The sequence below is a fragment of the Ursus maritimus genome, unplaced genomic scaffold (assembly GCF_017311325.1).
Source record: "Ursus maritimus isolate PB19 unplaced genomic scaffold, ASM1731132v1 scaffold_2, whole genome shotgun sequence".
Lineage (NCBI taxonomy): Eukaryota > Metazoa > Chordata > Mammalia > Carnivora > Ursidae > Ursus > Ursus maritimus.
This window is the reverse complement of record NW_024424452.1, coordinates 4076237-4094571: the sequence shown is the minus strand read 5'-3', so window position 1 is coordinate 4094571 and position 18335 is coordinate 4076237. Positions and strand designations below refer to the sequence as shown.

The window sequence follows — 18335 nt, the reverse complement described above, 5'->3', positions numbered from 1 at the left end:
GAAGGGGCACAGACGGGGCTAAGGTCCCCTTGCCCAGCTCCTGCCGCTTATGTTCCCAGAGGGACCCTGAACCCCTCCCCCGGCGCAGTGGAGGGGGCCCACTGCCCCGCAGCTGAGCCTCCATGCCCCCTTTCTTGCCCCTCTGCCCTGGGGCACCCTTGCTTTCTCCCTGGGCGCTGGGGACCAGAGAGTGAGAAGACCACTTTCTAAGCACCTCCTGGGGGGGCTTCCCTCACTTTCCCTCTCTGAAGGCCCAAGGAACAGTGGCTGGACTAGAGCTAAGGGCCCGTGGCAGGTGGGACTGCCAAGCCGAGGGCTTGGGAGTGGCAGTGTGCTGGTAACATTGTCTAAGCAACACCGTCCCCCAGGCATCAACCCCTAAGCCTCAGTTTCTCAGTCTGTAAAATGAGGGTAACAAGGTTCCTGTGTTCCCAGGGCTCCCGCTCTGCCTGTGGCGCCTGCCTCACTCTGGGCTTTGGGGCACCTACCTGGCCCGGTGGGGGAGACTCAGTGCTGGCATCGGAGGCAGAGAGCAGAGCTTACCTGTTGTTTTTCAATTCAAGGTGAAATTCATACCGTGTGCAATTAGCCATTTGAAAGTGTGTGTTTCAGTGGTAGTCCGTGCATTCGTAATGGGCTATCACCAGCTCTCTGGTTTCTAAATTAAAATTAGATTTTAGGGGCGCTTGGGTGGCTCAGTCGGTGAAGCGTCCGACTCTTGGTTTCGGCTCAGTCATGGTCCTGGCCGTCGGTGGATCGAGCCCCGAGTCAGGCTCTGTGCTCAGCGCAGTCGGCTTCCGGTTCTCTCTCCCTCTCCCACCTGCTGTGCTCCATCACTCTCTCTATCTCTCTCTCAAATAAGTAAATAGAAAGTAAAGCTTTAAAAAAAATAGTACAAATAAAATTTGATTTTAAGGAAGGACAGATGGAATTTGGGTAGAGGGAGCAGTCCCTCTCAGACCCTGACCTTGAGCAGTCTCTCTGCTTCTCTCAGCACCAGGGTTTGTCCGTATAAATAAAGAGTAAACACACTAGCCCAGCACTGCCCGGCCCTTCACAGAATCATTTTACGGATCACCTTTTACTCTGTGGTCCACTTCACACAGCCCGGGGGAATTCAGAAATCCCACCCAGAGTCACAGAGCAAGTGGGCAGTGGAGCCAGGGATGGTCTTTCTGTTGTCCCTGGGGACCCCTCTGTCACCTCCTTTCCCATGGTGGAGGGGCTGGCTTGTCAGAGGCCCCATCCCTGCCCTCACTCCGGTTTCCAGCAAGGAGGAGCCTTTGCAGACCGTGGCTAAATGAAGCCTAAATTAATTAAAATTTAATAAAATTAAAGATGTGTTTCCTCACCAGCCACGCTTAAGTGCTCCGTGGCCACAAGTGGCCCGTGGCTACTGTAGGGTCCGCACAGATACAGAATGTGCGTCCAACACTGTTGGTTACGGGGCCAGTTACCTGGTCTGTTCGGGAACTTGCAGGAACACTCTGATGGATACCCCGGTGGCCCTTGCGTGGCCGCCCCAACTGCTGGACTCCCGGGGTCCAGCTCTGCTCCCGGCCCAGTGCTGTGTCATTTGGTCCTCAGGTGGGCGAGAAGATTCTGTAAATGGCACGTATGGCAGTGAAGTGGTTTAAGCACATGTGATGCCCGGTGCCTGTCCGTGTTGGTGGAGTGTTCGCCGTTATTCTTCCAAAGTGGTCATTTGTGTGTTGTGGGTCTCGGTGTTCGCTTCCCAGGCGTCCGGAGAGCAGGTGGCACCCTTAGCCACCAGGGGGCAGCCTGGGACCAGGGTGGGGGCAGACCTGGCGCTCCGCCCAGGGTGGGAGGGAGCGAGACCCCTCCCACCTCAGGCTGTGTTGGAGGATTTCCAGCCAAGTCTAGGGAGAGCCCAGTGGGTCCCCAGGGGTGGGTGTGAGGAGCAGCAGGGGTGTGTAGCTAGACTGAGAAGAGCACCAGGTTTGCTGGGGTGGGGGCGGGGCCACGCAAAGCCTCCCGGAGACTCTGGTGTGGGGTGGGGGGGGGCCAGCAGCCTGTCCTCCACCCCAGGGATCCCAGGCAGGATGTCCTCGGGGGTCAGGGGCTGTACCGACCCTCCCTCCTAATCCTGACATGTGTCTGTTTGCTTTTGCCCCGAGGGGATTAGAAACAGTGCTCACGTAGTCCGTCCCAAAGTTGACACCTGCTGCATGCCGGGCAGGTCCTGGGCACTGGGTGTGGCGGGAAGTGAGGCTGATGGAGGGATCTGCGTTACCAGGTGTCATTGGTGGAGGCTTGGATGGGGTGGCTGGGAGGGCCCCACCTGGGGTGGAAAGGAGCCGGGAGGGGTCTTCGGGGAGACCTGGGGGCTGGTCTGACATGGCGCTGGCGTGCCCTTTGGACAGAGTTATGAACCTGCTGTCTGGGAGGGCACACTGGCCTACGCTCTGGCTGGGGCACTAGCATCCCGAGGGAAGGGAGTTTGGGCACCGTTGAGCCTCTGTGGCGGGCGGGAGCCGTTGGTGGCATCCGGGCACCAACGCCCCACCAGGCCTTGGGTGCTGCTGGGCGGGTTTCACAAGCCTGGGCAGGGGCAGGCCTGGGCCACCCGGCTTCCGTGCGGCCCGAGGCAGGAAGAGCTGGTGGCTGATGTAAGCCCTTGCGCAAACCTCTGGCTGCTGGCTTCCGGAGCCTTCTACCCGCCTGCCTGCCAAGGAGGAAGCCTGGGGCCTAGCAGGGCCCAGAGGCCCTGCCGCCCGGGCTGGGGGCCACATGGGTGTACTGACCGGCCACCATGGCTCTGGGTCCCGAAGGCTTGGCGCTGGAGTCTGGTGAGGGGGCTGGATGAGGCTGGGCTGGAGTTTGGGGGGCTCCCCAGATGCGGGGTGCTGGTGATGGCACATGTGGCCAGAAGGTGTCCTCCTCCTGCCTGCTGCTGTCTCCGCTCCGGAGGACCCAGGCGGAGGCCCTGCCCCTTGCAGCCTTGGTTTCCCCACATGTAGCACAAAGGGAGTGGGTGGACATTCTGGCATCCTGTGCCCCCGGGAGGTAGTGAGTGAGCACCTATTGTACACGGACCCCGCATATGGGGCTGCTGGGGACCCAGAGATTGGACAGTGGGCTGGGCCCCCCTCCCCCCGAGTCACTTCTCTGGGTCATTGCAGACAGTACCTGCTTCACAGGGACGCGGAGACGGTGGCCCGAGGGGGCACACAGAGAAGCCCTTAGCTCCGGCTGGCCAGAGCGGGCTCCCGCTGGGTGCCTGGTGACCCTCATGCTGAGCTCTGTGTGTGGGCCGCTGCCCCTCCTCCTGGGGCGTTGGGGGAGGGTTCAGAATCCCCACAGACAGTGCGCTGCTGCTCTGTTGTTATTCTTGTTCAATGCGTGCTTCTCTCTTCACTACAGTTCTTAAGGGAGGTGTTAGTGACCCCATTTTGCAGACGAGCAGACTGAGGCCAGGGAAGGGACGTCCTTTGCCCAAGTATCACAGGCCTCCCTCTGGCCGGTGACCTGGAGGCCCGCTGGGATCTTCCCCTGAAGGGTGGGGTGTGTGGCTTTTGAGGACCAGTGCCCCTGGGTGGTGACAGTGAGGGGCTGTCCCTCCTGGCGTGGGGCTGGCCAAATGGGGCGTGGCAGGGGTAGGTGCTTTCCAGCCAAGCCCCCAGCACATTGCTCTTGCAAGCAGCAGCTGGGCACCCCCCCCCCCCATCTGAGCGACCTCAGGTAGGAGGCCCCGTGCTCTCCTTCTTGCTCTGTTTTTCTCGCTAATTCGCTGTAGTCCTGGGATGTTGGCTGGGTGTGTATTCTGGATCGTGGCTCACTGGCTGTGGGACCAGGCACTCCCCCCCACAACACCCCAGCCTCAGCTTCCTCATGCCTTAAATGGGCACATGGTTCCTCCCTCACCAGCTGGCTGAGGCTGGCTGAGCACTCCTCAGAGCTCAGCACAGCTGCTCTGGGGTCCTCAGGGGGGTCATTCTCTGACTCTTGGGATCCTCCCTGATTCAGAAGCTCAGAGACCCTGAGCCCCCCACTCCCCACCTCGCTCTGAGGCCTCAGGAGGTCCTTGCCCCCAGCCGTGCCTCAGCTTTCATCAGCACATTGGGGGACCGTACCCTCCTGCGGAGCGCTGGGTGGCTCAGAGGCTAGGGCCTTCCATGGTGGTGGGCTTCCTTCTGGCTGTTCCTCTGGGGCTGCACTTGCACGTCTTTCAAGTACTGGGTCTGGTCGAGGTGACAGATCCATCCTGAGCCTGAAGGTTTGGGGTGGGTGGGGTAGAAAGCTTTCTTGGGTGTTCCTGCCGGTGTCAGCTCCGAGAAGTGGGGGAGACATGGGGAACTCGGGGCATTGGGCCGAGCAGTGGGGCCTGGTGAGTGCCTGACAGCCCCCCCCCTTCTCTCTGCAGGCGAGGCCTTCTTGGGCAGCTTTGTGGCCAGCGGGATGGGGCCCTCAGCCTCGTCCCATGGGAGCCCCGTGCCCCTGCCCTCTGACCTCTCCTTCCGCTCCCCTACCCCCAGCAACCTGCCTATGGTGCAGCTGTGGGCCGCTCATGCCCATGAAGGTAAGGAGTGTGGGGCAGGGCTGAGGGCTGTGGGCCACTGTCCCTGGCACCTCTCCATCCTGCCCACTCCCTTCCACCTCTAGTCATCCCTCCTGCGGTGGCTGGGGGTGGGGGACAAGCCCTGATCATTCAGCCTCCCTGCTGTTGTTCAAATGCTCAGTGCTTCCTCTGGTCCCTGCCACAGGGCCTTTGCACAAGCCAGTTCCCTCTGCTGCAGCCCCTAAGTCACCCACTGTTCATCCTTTATTTTTTTTATTTTTTTTTAAAGATTTTATTTATTCATTTGACAGAGAGAGAGAGAGAGCCAGCAAGAGAGGGAACACAGGCAGGGGGAGTGGGAGGGGAAGAAGGAGGCTCCCAGCAGAGGAGCCTGATGTGGGGCTCTATCCCAGGACCCCGGGATCATGCCCTGAGCCAAAGGCAGATGCTTAATGACTGAGCCCCCCAGGCGCCCCCCACTGTTCATCCTTTAGGGCTCAGCTGACACCCCCCCACCCCCAGCCATTTCCCACTTGTGAAGACAGATATTTTCTTACCAGGGTGAGTGCTGAGGGCAGGGCCTAGTTTGTTCTGCTTACCACTGTTTCCCTGGGGGCCCTTGATAATCACTGTTGGAGCAATGGGACCAGGGCTGTAGGGCTCTCCTGTGGCAGTTCTTTCGTGGAGCTCCTAAATGTGGGTTTCTGAGAGCTCTGAAAATTCTGGACCTCCCTGGAGCCTCACTTTCCCCTCTGTCGGTGAAGAACAGGCCTGGGGGACCCTGAGCTCCTTCCCCGCCTCTGGTGGACTTTGGATGCTGGGTCCTGGGAGCACCCACTGCAGGCTGATGGCTTTCCTGGGCTTTTCACAGCACACTGTCTGCCCATGTCCTCCTCTGTGCCAGAGTCTCCCCAGTACCCGCCATCATGTGTCCCCCCACGGGGGGGGGGGTGGTCCTGCCTCTCTAGGCCTGGGATGGTGGGCAGCCCTTTGGGGCTGGGGTCCTATTTGAGCCTCCCACTTGAGCCAGCCAGGGCAGAGCTGGAGGGGCCTGAAGAGCAGGGGCTGCCTGGTGTCTCTGTGCCACGAGCTTGCGCCTCTGCCCTTCCTGACTCCTTTTCCTTCTGTGTTGCAAACACTAGTAACCTAGTAACGGTTCCGAACCCAGCGGAGCTCACTGTATCCCCACGACCAGCTGGGGGAGAGGGACTGCTGGGTCTCTTTTCCCGATGAGAAAGCACAGGGACCCCGTGCGATGTTTCGAGGGCATCAGCTGGTCTTGATTATTCAGTGATTGTTGTTTATGCCATTCTCAGGTGTCGCATGGGTCCAGTGAGGACCTGGCCACACAGGGCCCTGGGTCCCTGGACTCAAAGGGAGCAACTAGGGGCATGCAGGGCCTGCGTCTCAAGGTCCTCCTATAGGCCTGTGGTCCGGGAGGACCCCAGCCCAGGCAGAGCATCAGGACCATCCCCCAGTGCCCAGCGCCTGCCTGCTCGCTAGTCGGCCTACCTTTCTGGGCCCTGCTGAGTGGCTCTTGGGCCTCCATTCCCCGTGGACCCTCTGAGGAGTCTCATTTCTTTCTCTGTGGCTACCCTCCTGTCTTCTCTGTCCCATGAAGTCCTGGTTCTGGGCAGCACTGGTGGGGAGAGACTGGGAGGCATTCCTTCCTGGCCAGGGACACCCGACAGCTGCAGGTGCTGGGTGGGCTGATATTCAGAGCAGGCAAGTGACCTGCTCGGGGTCACACAGCAGAGAAAGGACTCGTTAAATCAGTAAACTGCTCCACGGGGGGTCTGTGTTGGGCTGAGGTTAACAGTCCCAGTAACCTCCATTCCAAGTCAGGCTCCTCTGCTGTGTGACTTTGGGCCCGTGGTCCTCCCTGAGCCTCTGTTTCCTCATCCATAACGTGAGGATATTAAGAGTATTGCCTCACAGAGTTGTGTTTTGTTGAAGTTTAAATCAGAATCACAAAGGCAAAGCCTCCGGGCAGTTTGGCCTGTGGTTAGAGCCATCACCACCACCACCACCACCACCACCACCACCACCACCACCACCACCACCACCACCACCTTCCCCTGCCTAGCTGGATCCATTCTGATTTGAGAGCCCGAGCTCCTGGGGGCTGCCTGGGGCTGGAGGGAGGCCTGAAGTGCCAGGGTCTGGAATGGGGGGACAGGCCTGCCCTGGGGAGCTGGCCGTAAATCTCAGGGCTCCCTGAACCAGGGGGCTGACAGAATATTTTATTTTCCAGAAAAAGAGAAGGATGGAAGGAAGTTCCTCGTGGGAGTCCATGCGGTGGGACGGTTCAGTTTTTCTCTTCTCTTTTCCAGGCTTCTCCCATCTGCCCAGTGGGCTGTACCCATCCTACCTCCACCTGAACCACCTGGAGCCCCCCAGCAGCGGGAGCCCCCTCCTCAGCCAGCTGGGCCAGCCCAGCATTTTCGATACCCAGAAAGGTATGATGAGGGGGCAGGAGCAGGGAGACTGGGCTTGGGGGGGGGTAACTTCTGAGGGGCTTGTCTGGGGCCCCCACCACTACCCTGTATTCCAGACAGCAGCTAGCTCCCTTTTCTGAAACCTCTGCCCCTAAGCGCCCCCCCCTTCTGGTGCCTTTTAGTGCTGTGCTCCCCTGACCCTCTTAAGGCCCTTAAAACAACGCTGGCCTCCACCCCTTTCACAGATGACGAAACTGAGGCTCAGGAAGCTTAGTCATTGGCCAAAGCGAGATTGTGAACTCAGTACCCTCCATTTCCAGAGTCTGCCCCCCAAGGGCTGCGCTGGGCACGGCCCTCCTTCTTAACCCAGGGGTTGCGGGGCTCCCCTCAGGGACCCCGCGGCTGGCTGGCTGGCTGGCTGGGGGGAGGGGGCACTCACGCCCATACTCTTTTCCCGGCAGACGGCTTCTACCTGCCCGCCACGGGGGCTCCGGGTGCCCTGCACTCTCACGCGCCCTCGTCCAGGACCCCGGGAGGCCACTCCTCCAGCGCCCCGGCCAAAGGCTCTTCGCGGGAAGGTCCAGCCAAGGAGCGGTCGGGCCGTGGCGGGGAGCCGCCCCCACTGTTCGGCAAGAAGGACCCGAGGGCCCGCGAGGAGGCCGCGGGAACGCGCGGCGTGGTGGACCTGACCCAGGAGGCGCGGGCGGAGGGCCGCCAGGACCGCGGTCCCCAGCGCCTCGCCGAGCGCCTGTCGCCCTTCCTGGCCGAACTGGGGCCGCCGCGCGGGCCGGGCGCCGCCGCCGAGTGCAAGGGCAAGAACCCGCCGCCGCCGCCCCCGGCGCTGAGCCTCTGCAACGGCAGCGCGGCGCGGCAGACTCCCGCGCTGGGTGGCCACAGGCGGCACGCCAGGAGAGCCGCGCGCTCTGGCCAGAGGCCTACTGCCCGGGCGTGCCCCTGCCCCTCGCGCTCCCGCCGCCACCCAGGGCCGCCCGCGCCCCCAGCGCCCGGCGGGGGGCCTTCGCCCGCGCCGCGCAGTCGCCGCCGGCGTCTACACCATCTTCCAGCGGCGACGCCAGCGGCAGCAGCGGCGCCGGCGCGGCCGCGCGAGCGAGCCGCGCACCGCGTGGTGGCGCCCACCTTCGTTGCCTTCCGTGGAGGCCTTCGACGAGCCCGGGGCCATCCAGATCGCGTCGCAGGCGCGCGCGCCCGGAGCCGGGGGCGCTGAGTGGGCAGGCCCGGCGTCCTGCAGGCGCCGCCCGGGTCCCGGCAGCCGCCCACCGGCCGAGCGCTCCGCGGGCGAGCATCCGGTCATCCGCTCGCTCAGCGGCCGCCGCCCGCGGAGCCCGCCGGCGCGGACTGGCCAGCGCCTCCCGCGCCGGGCCTACCTCCCGCCGAGAGCTGCTCAAAGCCGAGAGGCCGAGCCTGAGCCTGCGGCGCGCCCAGCGAGCCGCCGCCGCGCAGCAGGCCGCCAAACTCTTCGGCCTGGAGCCCGCGCGGCCGCCCCCGCCCGCCGGCCCTGAGCCGAAGTGGAAGCCTTTTGAGCTGGGCAACTTCGCCACCACGCAGATGGCGGTGCTGGCCGCGCAGCACCACCACGCCAGCCGCGCCGAGGAGGAGGCAGCCGTCGCCAAGAAGGCCTACCTGGATCCCGGGGGCGCGCTGCCCCGCACCGCGGCCGCCTGCGCCAGGCCCGGCGCCGACGTGCACGCCGCGGCCCACGGGCCCGGGGAGGCCTCGGCCATGCAGAGCCTCATCAAGTACAGCGGCAGCTTCACCCGCGAGGCCGTGGCCGTGCGCCCCGGCGGCTGCGGCAAGAAGAGCCCCTTTGGAGGCCTGGGCACCATGAAACCCGAGCCTGCCCCCACCACCGCGGGCGCCCCGCGCACCCAGGCCCGCCTGCCACACCCCGGGGGCCCTGCGGCCAGTGGGGGCCGGCAGCTGAAGCGGGACCCGGAGAGGCCCGAGAGCGCCAAGGCTTTCGGGCGTGAGGGCTCTGGTGCCCAGGGAGAGGCAGAGGTGCGACACCCGCCCGTGGGCATTGCGGTGGCTGTGGCCCGGCAGAAGGACAGTGGCGGCAGTGGCCGGCTGGGGCCGGGGCTGGCAGACCAGGAGCGCTCCCTGTCGCTGAGCAATGTCAAAGGTGGGTCTTGGGTCCCACCTTCTCCAAGCTCCGCCCTGGCCTCCCAAATCCTGTCCACCTTTGCTTTCCATTTCTACCTGTCTCAGCCTCCTCGCACCCCCTCTGCCTGCCCTCCTGCTACCATTTGTCCTTTATCCACTTGGGGGCTGCGGCTACTGTTTTAAAGTTTACTGCTTTTTCCATTATACACATAGAAAAATATGGAAAATGCAGGAAAGGAGGAAGAAGGGAAGGAAGGGATCGTGCTGTGTTCCCAACACCCTGAACACTTTCAGATCTTTACCTGGATTCATTTTCCTTTGCGATGTGCTTGTTCCTGCAGGGTTCCTAGAGCGCACCCAATTCTGGTCCCTGCGTTCCCCACGCTTACAGTGTGGGTTTTCTCCTCTCCCCCCTGTTGTGAAATCTTTATATAATTTTTTCACGACCTCTACTGTTCTGTCTAGAGCACACACCGTAGTTCAGCTAACCATCCCTCTCGTGGGCATTTTTTTCTCTTCCCTGATGTTTTTGTGTTTAGAACGTTGCATTGAATATTTTTGTGCGTTTTACCTTCCTGATATTTTGAGTCATTTTCTAAGAATAGGTTCCTAGGAACAGGCTGGCTTTAAGTACTCAGCCCTCGGCCCTTGAGGGAGTAAGTGCCTTACTTAGTTCATTGTTCCCTGTACCTAGTGTGGGACCTGGCGCATAGTAGGTGTTTGGTAAATGAGTGACCGAGTGTGATGATAGAAACTGGGTCCCAGTGTTCTCATGGGTCTTGACGTTCAGTACCTTGGCGCCTAAAAAAGACTATGCTAATTTTGGTGGGGAAGAATGGTGTGTTTCTTTCAATGATTGGTGAAGTTGAGTGTTTCTCCAGAACTTGGTCAACTGTGTTTCCTTTTGTCCCTTGCATATGCGCTGTTGGAATGGGATTTTGGAGGGTTGATATTTGTGTCATTTTGGTTGGAACTGTGGACTTGGTCTGCCCGTTGTTGAGCCAACGACCCTTCCTGTAGGTTGGGTGGACACTGGCCAAACCCCCCACCTGGATGGTGTTTAGTGTGTTGTGGTGTGGGGTTGGGAGACTGGGGTAAGGGCCCAGGAAGGCTGTGTCCCACTGGCCTTGCTCTTGTGACTTTGCAACAGTAGACCTGGATTTCTTCCCTATGCCTGTTTCCAGTGTCCGACCAGCTTCCCATATTCAGCCAGTTGCGAGCTTAGGCTTCACCCACGCCCTGGGCACCTGTCTCTGGCACCCACATGGCCCCCTTCCCTGCACCTCCCAGACTTTACTCCTGGAGGTTGCGTGATGATAGAAACTGGGTCCCAGTGTTCTCATGGGTCTTCACGTTCAGGCATCTTGGGTGAATGTCTCCTGGGACCCTGTCCCTTTCTTGGTCTGGCCCACCTGTGCCCACCTGTGCTGACGACTGGGTTTTAGCCTCGGTCCATGGTGGGTGGCCACTGTCCTGTCCCAGCCTCCCAGACCCACTCTCCTAGCCCTGCTCTCCTGGATGAGCCCAGTAAGGTACAGGGCTGCGCTGGGACCCCTGCTGGCCTCGCCCCACCAATTTGCGTGCACACTGTAGTGCTAACGATCTTCATCCGGCCTAGAGGGAGTGACACTTCCTGGATGTTTGTTGAATGACTGAGCCCATGGTTCTTTGTGGAGCCTGAGCCAGGGAAGCCTGTCCTGTGACCCGGGGCGGGGGGGGGGGGGGGGGGGGGGGGGGGGGCTGGGCCATGGCACTGCCTCATTCTGGGATTGAAGGAGTGGATGACAGCTCTTGGTTAGAGGTGGCCGGCTTGGTGGTGGACAAGCCCTTCTGCTAGGACAGAGGTTTGCCACCTGGGACCCCTCCGGGAGGCTGGAGATCTCTTTGGGTCCTTTCCCTGGAGGAATGCTCATGTGACATGGTGTTTCACCCATGTTGGGGGCTCATAGTCCCCTGAGTACCTACTCATGTCCAAGGGACATGTGTCCAAGGGTCCTGTGTGAGAGAGAGAATGTGTGTTTGAGGGTGTGTGTGTGACAGTGCGTGACAGGATCTGTGTGACATGGACAGAGTGGGTGACTGTATGAGTGTGTGTGTGAGAGAATGTGTGTGACAGTGTGACCGTGTGAGATGGTGTGTGAGACAATATGTAACTGAGTGTGAGAGAATGTGTGTGTGGTGCCGCACGTGACAGTATGTGTGACTGACAGTGTGTGTGAGAGAATGTATGACTGTGTGAGAGCGACCGTGTGTGACTGTGATGGTGAATGACAGTGACTGTGTGAGTGTGTGAGAGAATTGTGTGAGACAGGGTGTGTGTGAGAGAATGTGTTTGAGTGACAGTGTGTGTGACTATGACAGTGCTTGTGACTGGCGATGACTGTGTGTGACTGTAGGAGCGTGAGAGAATGTGTGTGATGTGTGTGACGTTATATGTGACAGTATGTGTGACTGTGAATGTGTGACCCTGACTATGTGAATGTGACAGTGACAGTGTGTGACAGTGTGTGTGATAGTATGTGTGAAAGTGACAGTGTGTGACAGTGTGTGACTGAGTGACTCAGAGTGACTCTGTGTGTGTGTGTGTGTGTGTGTAACAGTGTATGTGTGTGACAGAATGTGTGGAGGGAGGGAAGACCTGACGGGTTTGGGATGAGATATTCAGGCATTGGGCTGTCCCTGCCACCCATTGAAAAGTAGGCTGTGTTCTTTTCCTTAACACCATTCCCATAAGTGGTGGTTTTTCCAATACTGGCGCCCTTGGGGGAGGGCAGGAGTTGGGGGCACCCCCTGGCCAAGTGGGTGGTCATCAGCCTGGGTCTCGGTCTTTTCCCGTCTTCCCCATCTCCTTGAATTTTTGGAGCGAGCCTTCTGCCGGTCAGTTCAAATCTGGTCTTTGCCTCATCAGCGGTGTGACCTTAAACAGGAGGCCTGAGGCTTCTGGGCCCCGGTGTCCACGTTGACCGTGCGGCTGTCGCTGGGCACGTAGTAGGTGCTTCACAACCAGGCCTGCCTTGTGTTTGCTCGCATGCAGCGTGTTGGGGTCTGAGAGCTTCTGACAGTGCCCATGAGTCCTAGATCTTCTGGGAAATGTCCCCGGGGGCCCACACGGGCCAGAGGTGGACTAAGGACAGACGTGACCTACAGCCGTGAGCCCCAGTGCCCATGGTGCGTGTGCTCGGAAGCCCAGCACAGCGGCTGCTACTCAGCGGGAGAACCCAGTCATGGGTGGAACCAGCTCAGGCCCCTCGCAGGAAGATCTGTTGTTCTCGCAGCTTCCCCCATGAGGAGAGCGGGCCCTGCAGACGCGAAGGCCCCTGGGCTGGAAGAAGCGGGCCGACCTTGAACCCTAGGCCCAGGCCTGTGGCTCCTACCTCTTCCTCTTCCCCACTGGCCTCACCTCTGTGATGGAGGCATGGCGGGGGAGGGGGGAGCTCTGGTGGGAGGGACCATGGGGGTGCGCCCACGTCGCCCCAGGCAGAGCTGGGGTCGTGCAGGGGTAAGCAGCGATGATGGCCCCACCTCCTAGAGAGAGCTCAGTCAGCCTGAGCTGGTGGCGGCCGGATCTGCCGGAATGTTCCTGGAGGCTGGGGTGGGGTGGCCGTGGGAACCAGGCCTCCGCAGGGCCTCTGCCCAGATTGGAGAGGCTGTGGCCCCATGGCTTGGGGCCCCGGGGCAGGCTGCAAGTACTTGATGAACGGCCGTTTCCTGAGCACCAATTCCTTGCCGTCTCTGTGGGAGGCGTGGAACCCTCGGCGCCTCAGCGGTCAGGACGCACTCAGACCCTGATTCCAGGCAGGACAGCCTCCCGGTCAGTCAGGGGTGTGACCTGGGCAGGTCGCTTTGCCTTCCTGTGCCTCAGTTTCCTAATCTAGAGTGGGATGAGGGCTGGGACCCACCTCCTGGGTTGATGACCCCTGAGTGAATGAATGCATGGAGATCTAGGGTCCTGTTGGGCACAGAAGGGCTGGGGTGAGGTCTTGCGTCTCTGGGAACTGCCCCACATGCCCGGCTCATGGCGAAGCTGGTCTCCTGCCAGCCTGGAACTCAGCATTGAGGGGCGAGGGGCCCTCTGGTTCACTCTTGCTCTGGCTTCCCTTCGTACCTTGAACAAAATCTAAACCACATTCCCTTCCACAGCTTCCAAGACCCTATAGTCTGTACCACCCACTTCTTCTGTGGTCTCATCTCTTGTACCTCTCTTGTTTATTATTCTGTCTAGCCGCCATGGTCTCCTTGATGTTCTTTGGCACACTTCTGCCCCAGGGCCTTTGTAATTGCTCTTCTTGCTGCATAGCTCATTCTTCCTGTAGATACCCACAGGTTGGTTCGTTCGTTCGTTCGTTCCTTCCTTCCTTATTTATTGAGCAGCTTCTGCTGTGCCAAGTGTTGTGTAGAGAAGAGGTACACAACCAGGAGTGGGACTCCTTGAACCAGAGCGGTACATAGGCTCATGGAGGAGGCAGATTGGTGAGCAACCAGCAAGCAGGATAGTAGCATGTTGTCAGTGCTGGGAGGGAGATAGATAAGGGAGCTTCATCGGAGAGAGGTGGTCAGGGAGGGCTTCCTGGAGGAGGTGGCATTTAAGCTAAGCTCTGACAGGAGAGGCTGAGTAGCCTAGGGGAAGGGCACTCTGGGTAGATGGAACAGCATGTGTGGCCCTGAGTGTGACAAGTATAGAGAGCCGTGGTCGCAGGGGCATGGTTCTGTGGGGCTGGTGTTCTGCGGGTGGGACAGGTCTGAATAGGGGATAGAGGTCACAGGTTGATGCGGAAGGATCTGTAGAGAGCTGTAATCCAGCCAAGCCTGGGGTGAGGTAGTGGGAGGCATGTCACATTTCTTCAGAGACTAATCAGACTTGGAGGGAGCTGTCTCGGTCTCTGACTTGAGTGACCTTGGGGTTGGTGGGTGCTCCAAGATGGGTGGGTCTCCAGACAGGTTTGTGGCGGGAGGTAGGGCCTGCAATGGGAAGCCACTGATACCCTGCGTGGTGACAGCCACAGCAATGGAGAGGCATCGGGCTAGAGGACAAGAGACTTGGAGCCAGGCTACCCTGTGGGTAGTTGTCCCTTTAGGGGACTCCAGGAAGTAGTGCCAGAGCCTGTCCCTGAATCCAGGGTGGCCCGGGGAGTGGGAGCCATCTGAGATCTCTGGGCGAAGGAAGCTGGGGCACACACGCTGATTTCCCAGCCCAGTCACAGGACTCCGGGTGGCCCTCCACACCTTGGTCCTGCCTGAAGCCTGGGCTGCCCTTCTGGACTGTACTATCCCGGGGGATCCCTGCACAGGGCCCCTTCCAGTCCTTTAAGTGGGCAGGTGGCTCAGGGTCCCTTTGATATGGGAACCACATTGACACTGGAGGCCAGGGGAACCCTGGCTGGGTCTCACCCCAGCCTGGCTGTGGCAATCATCTCCCACTGAGGACCTGTCCTCTGCCTGCCACGGACCGGGAGGGGCTGCGGTGACTTTGAGCTGGCATAGACGAAGTCTGCTCAGTGCCTTTGCCGTCCGCGGCCTGCGTGAGTGGTTTAGCAGGTGGCCAGGGATGTGCCTCGGTGTCCCACAGGGGTGGGTTGTGAAGCCGCTCGCTCCCTTGCCCGCTCACACTCCTCCCTGGCTGCTGGATGTCCCCGTTGTTGGCTTTTCCCTGCTGAGTGCTCACTGTGCTTCCCTGTTGTCCTGGCCCACCTCCGAACTTCCGGGCCACCCTCCCAGGTGCTCTCGCTGTCCTAGTGTCTCCAGCTGCCTCTGGGACCCGGCCTCTCCCCAGTGCTCAGCTGCTTGCTGCCCCCCTGTGGACCTGGTCCATGAGCACGTGGGCCTGGGTTGCTGCTGTGCCCTCTCTCTCGGAGCTCCTGCCCTTCGTCTTGGGGCTGGTAGGCTCCTGCCTTCGCAAAAGGACAGGGAGAAGCCCCTGCACCCCTCAGCCTCTCCTGGGGGCTCTGTTCGTTGCTGGCTCCTGGTTTTGGGGGTGCAGAGGGGAGAAATGAAGGGGAGATGCTCTATGGTAGCATTCCAAGGGGGGGAAGTCCTTGCCCATGAGGGTCATGAGTGTGGGGGCCGCTGCTGGACCCCTTGTCTCCTGCAGAGTGGTAACACCTGCGTGCCGGGGGTGCTGGGCGTGGCCCCCTCCCTGAGCACGCCTCCCAGCGCTGCTGGGTCTCAAGATGCGGGTGAGAGAGCCTCAGCTGCAGTGAGTTTCTCTTTTGAGAAAAGTCTCAGGTGCTTTCTGTGTGGCCTCTGCTGCCTCCCATGCGCTGGCTGGCCCCGGGCTGCCGCACGTGTCCTGAGTTCTGGCTCGTGGTATAGAAAACACCGAGGAAGAGGGGATGGGGCAGGAGCTGGAGGAAGGTGGCAGGGCAAGGAGGGACAGAGCCCACGGTGGGTGCCCTTCTCGGGCTCCTGCCTTGCCCCCCCCCCTTTAGTTAACTGGCTGTGTGCCGGGCTGGACTTGGGGACCCGTCTTCTCTGCTCTGAGGGGTCTCGGGGGGCCGGGTGGCTGGTGCATGCTGAGCACCAGGGCAGGGATGGGGGAGCCCCAGTGGCAGTTCCCACGTTTTGCACTCACCCCCACGTGGATCGTGTTTTCTCTGGTTTTATTTTCCCGTCTTGATTCTAGAAAGATGAGCCGCACGTCTGTAAGTGCCAGAACCGTGATGGGGCCTCAGTGGGGCTTGAGGGTGGCTGCTGATTCCCTGGGACCTGGGTCTGCTCTGCTGCTTTTTTGGCTTGGGGTTTCCCCTCTGTCCTACCCACCCCGCCCCCAGAACCTGGCCTCCCGGCCATGAAGTGGGAAAGCCTTGTCGTGAATGCGCTTGGCGTTCTCATGTGACCGTCTCCCGGCGTTTGGCTGCTGTGCCGACAAGTTACAGATAGGCACCTGTGGAGGGGCCTGGCACCCAGGACGACTGGCCGGGGGCGGGAGGGGCTTGCTGGGGCCCCGGGCTCGGGGTCACCGCTTGCCCGCTCCCCTCAGGGCACAGCCGAGCCGATGGTGACTGTGGGGACGAGAGGACCAGGCACCGGGAGGAGCGGCTGCTGGGGGCGCGGCTGGACCGAGACCAGGAGAAGCTGCTCAGGTGAGGGCTTGGGGGCAGCCTGGGGGCTGGACGTGGCCTCTCGTCCCCGACCCTGATCCTAGGCCAGATGGCCCCACGGCCCCTCTCCCATGAGCGTGGGTCCCCTCTCCTGGGGAAGGTCCTCGGAGCAATTCTTTTCTGAGCCATAGCTGGTTCCTCTTCATGCTGGGGGCCCGCTGGGCATTCTGGGTGATACCCCTTTTCTCCCACATCTCCCAGGCCCATGGGGCTGTTGCCAATGCGTGCTTCCCTTCCAGAGAAAGTAAGGAGCTGGCTGACCTGGCCCGCTTGCACCCCACCAGCTGTGCTGCTAATGGCCTGAACCCCAACCTCATGGTGACCGGTGGCCCATCACTGGCAGGCTCTGGGCGCTGGTCCGCCGACCCCGCAGCCCACCTGGCCACTCACCCCTGGCTGCCCCGCTCGGGCAGCACATCCATGTGGCTCGCTGGACACCCCTATGGTGAGTGTGGGGTGACAACTTCCCCCTTATCTGGTGGTTGATGACAGAGTGGGCCCGATGTGTTTCTTGCCCGGAGCTCGGGGCTGGGGGCTGGTGCCGGGGCAGGACTGCGGGTGGAGGCCAGTTGTTTGTGGGACCCACGCCCGGATCTAGCTCCTATCTCCCTTTGGTTAGAGCTCGGGCCTTGCTTCCTCTCCCCACACCTTGGCTCCCTCATGTGTCTGAAGAGGGCAGTTACTAGGACACTCGCCTTGTGGGGGTCCCTCTGCTGAGCCATTTGGAGGTGGGGCCCAGGGACGGGTGGCTGTGGACATGCTTGCAGCCTGTCACCTCTCAGTTTCCTGCATGGAGGCCCCAGGAGGTGGGGGTCGGGGGAGCAGACAGAAAGGGGGTGGGCCTGGGCCCCCAGCCCCTGGCATTGACACGGGCCTGGGTCTCCCCTAGGCTTGGGCCCCCCACCTCTGCACCAGGGCATGGCACCTGCCTTCCCGCCTGGCTTGGGGGGCTCCCTGCCGTCAGCCTACCAGTTCGTCAGGGACCCCCAGTCGGGCCAGCTGGTGGTCATTCCCAGCGATCACCTGCCTCACTTTGGTAAGTGGCGGCCTTTGGGTGGAGGGCAGTGGTCGTGGTAGCCTCACCTGGAGAGACTGATCCAGATGCTAGGGGCCTTCTTGGGGGGGGTGTCCATCTAGAATAATGGGGTAGGAGGCAGACCGGGGCTTCGAGGATATTTTATGTCCGTGGTTTACCCGTGTCATAAAGCCATAGGGATCCTTGTTTTGATGAACTCCTACCCAAAACCAGTGCAGACTCTCCTCCCTGGGGCCTGGACCCCCCACCCTGGTGCCTCCCGTCCCTCGGGAGTCCCACTTGGCAGACCACTGGGGGTGGGGGGAGGAAGGCTTGGAGTCCCCATGTTGGCACGCTGCCACTGTGAGGGCCACACCTGGGGTGTAGGCAGGGCCCGTGTCCCCTGGGCCGGGGAGGCGGGTGCAGAGGGAGGCCCGGCCCAGCCCTGCCCCCCCTCTAGTGGGCCGACAGGGGCGCTGGGCGGCGGGTGCAGCCTCACTGTGCGTCCTGCCCCTAGCGGAGCTGATGGAGCGGGCCGCGGCGCCCCCGCTCTGGGCCGCCCTGTACCCGCCGGGCCGCGGCCCCCTGCACCACGCCCAGCAGCTGCAGCTCTTCTCCCAGCAGCGCTTCCTGCGGCAGCAGGAGCTCCTGTACCTGCAGCAGCAGGCAGCCCAGGCCCTGGAGCTGCAGAGGAGCGCCCAGCTCGTGGTGAGTGAGGGTGGGGTGGCCTCAGGGGGAACTGCCCCAGCCCCCTGGGGACGGAGAGGCAGATGGGTCCACAAGCAGAAGCTCAGCAGTGACGAACTGGGAGGGAGGAAAGATGGCGGGGGCTGGTGGTCAGGGAGGGCCACCTGGAGGAGGGAGCGTCTGCCCACAGACCGGAAGGAGTTGACCATGGACGGTCCCTTTGGGCAGAGGGAACAATGTGAGCAAGGCCCAGAGGCGGATGGAAGCTGGCAGGGGGCAGGGTGCGGGGAGCAGCGGGGAAACCGAGGCAGGAGAGGCAGCCTGCTGGACTGGGGAAGTTTGCATTGGATGCTGAAGAGATGCTAGGGATTCCCGCTGTTTCCTGAGCCCAGCCTGACCGCCTCCTCGAGCCTGCTGGCCGGGCTGCCTGCTCCGTGGTCCTGGCTCCCTTGTCAGGC

At 61.4% G+C, this 18335-nt stretch overlaps 1 protein-coding gene across 1 annotated transcript in view; it reads left to right on the top strand.

Moving 5' to 3' along the window:
* The first annotated feature begins 2212 nt into the window (after window positions 1–2212).
* The window catches only part of TNRC18 (trinucleotide repeat containing 18), a 73949-nt gene continuing 57826 nt past the window's right edge, over window positions 2213–18335 (top strand). The window contains 11 exon segments of the mRNA XM_040634730.1: window positions 2213–2810; window positions 4385–4540; window positions 6853–6991; window positions 7414–8101; window positions 8103–8157; window positions 8160–8311; window positions 8314–9097; window positions 16055–16157; window positions 16415–16620; window positions 17065–17211; window positions 17708–17898. Coding sequence (XP_040490664.1) covers window positions 2774–2810; window positions 4385–4540; window positions 6853–6991; window positions 7414–8101; window positions 8103–8157; window positions 8160–8311; window positions 8314–9097; window positions 16055–16157; window positions 16415–16620; window positions 17065–17211; window positions 17708–17898 — 2658 coding nt within the window. The 5' untranslated portion in view covers window positions 2213–2773.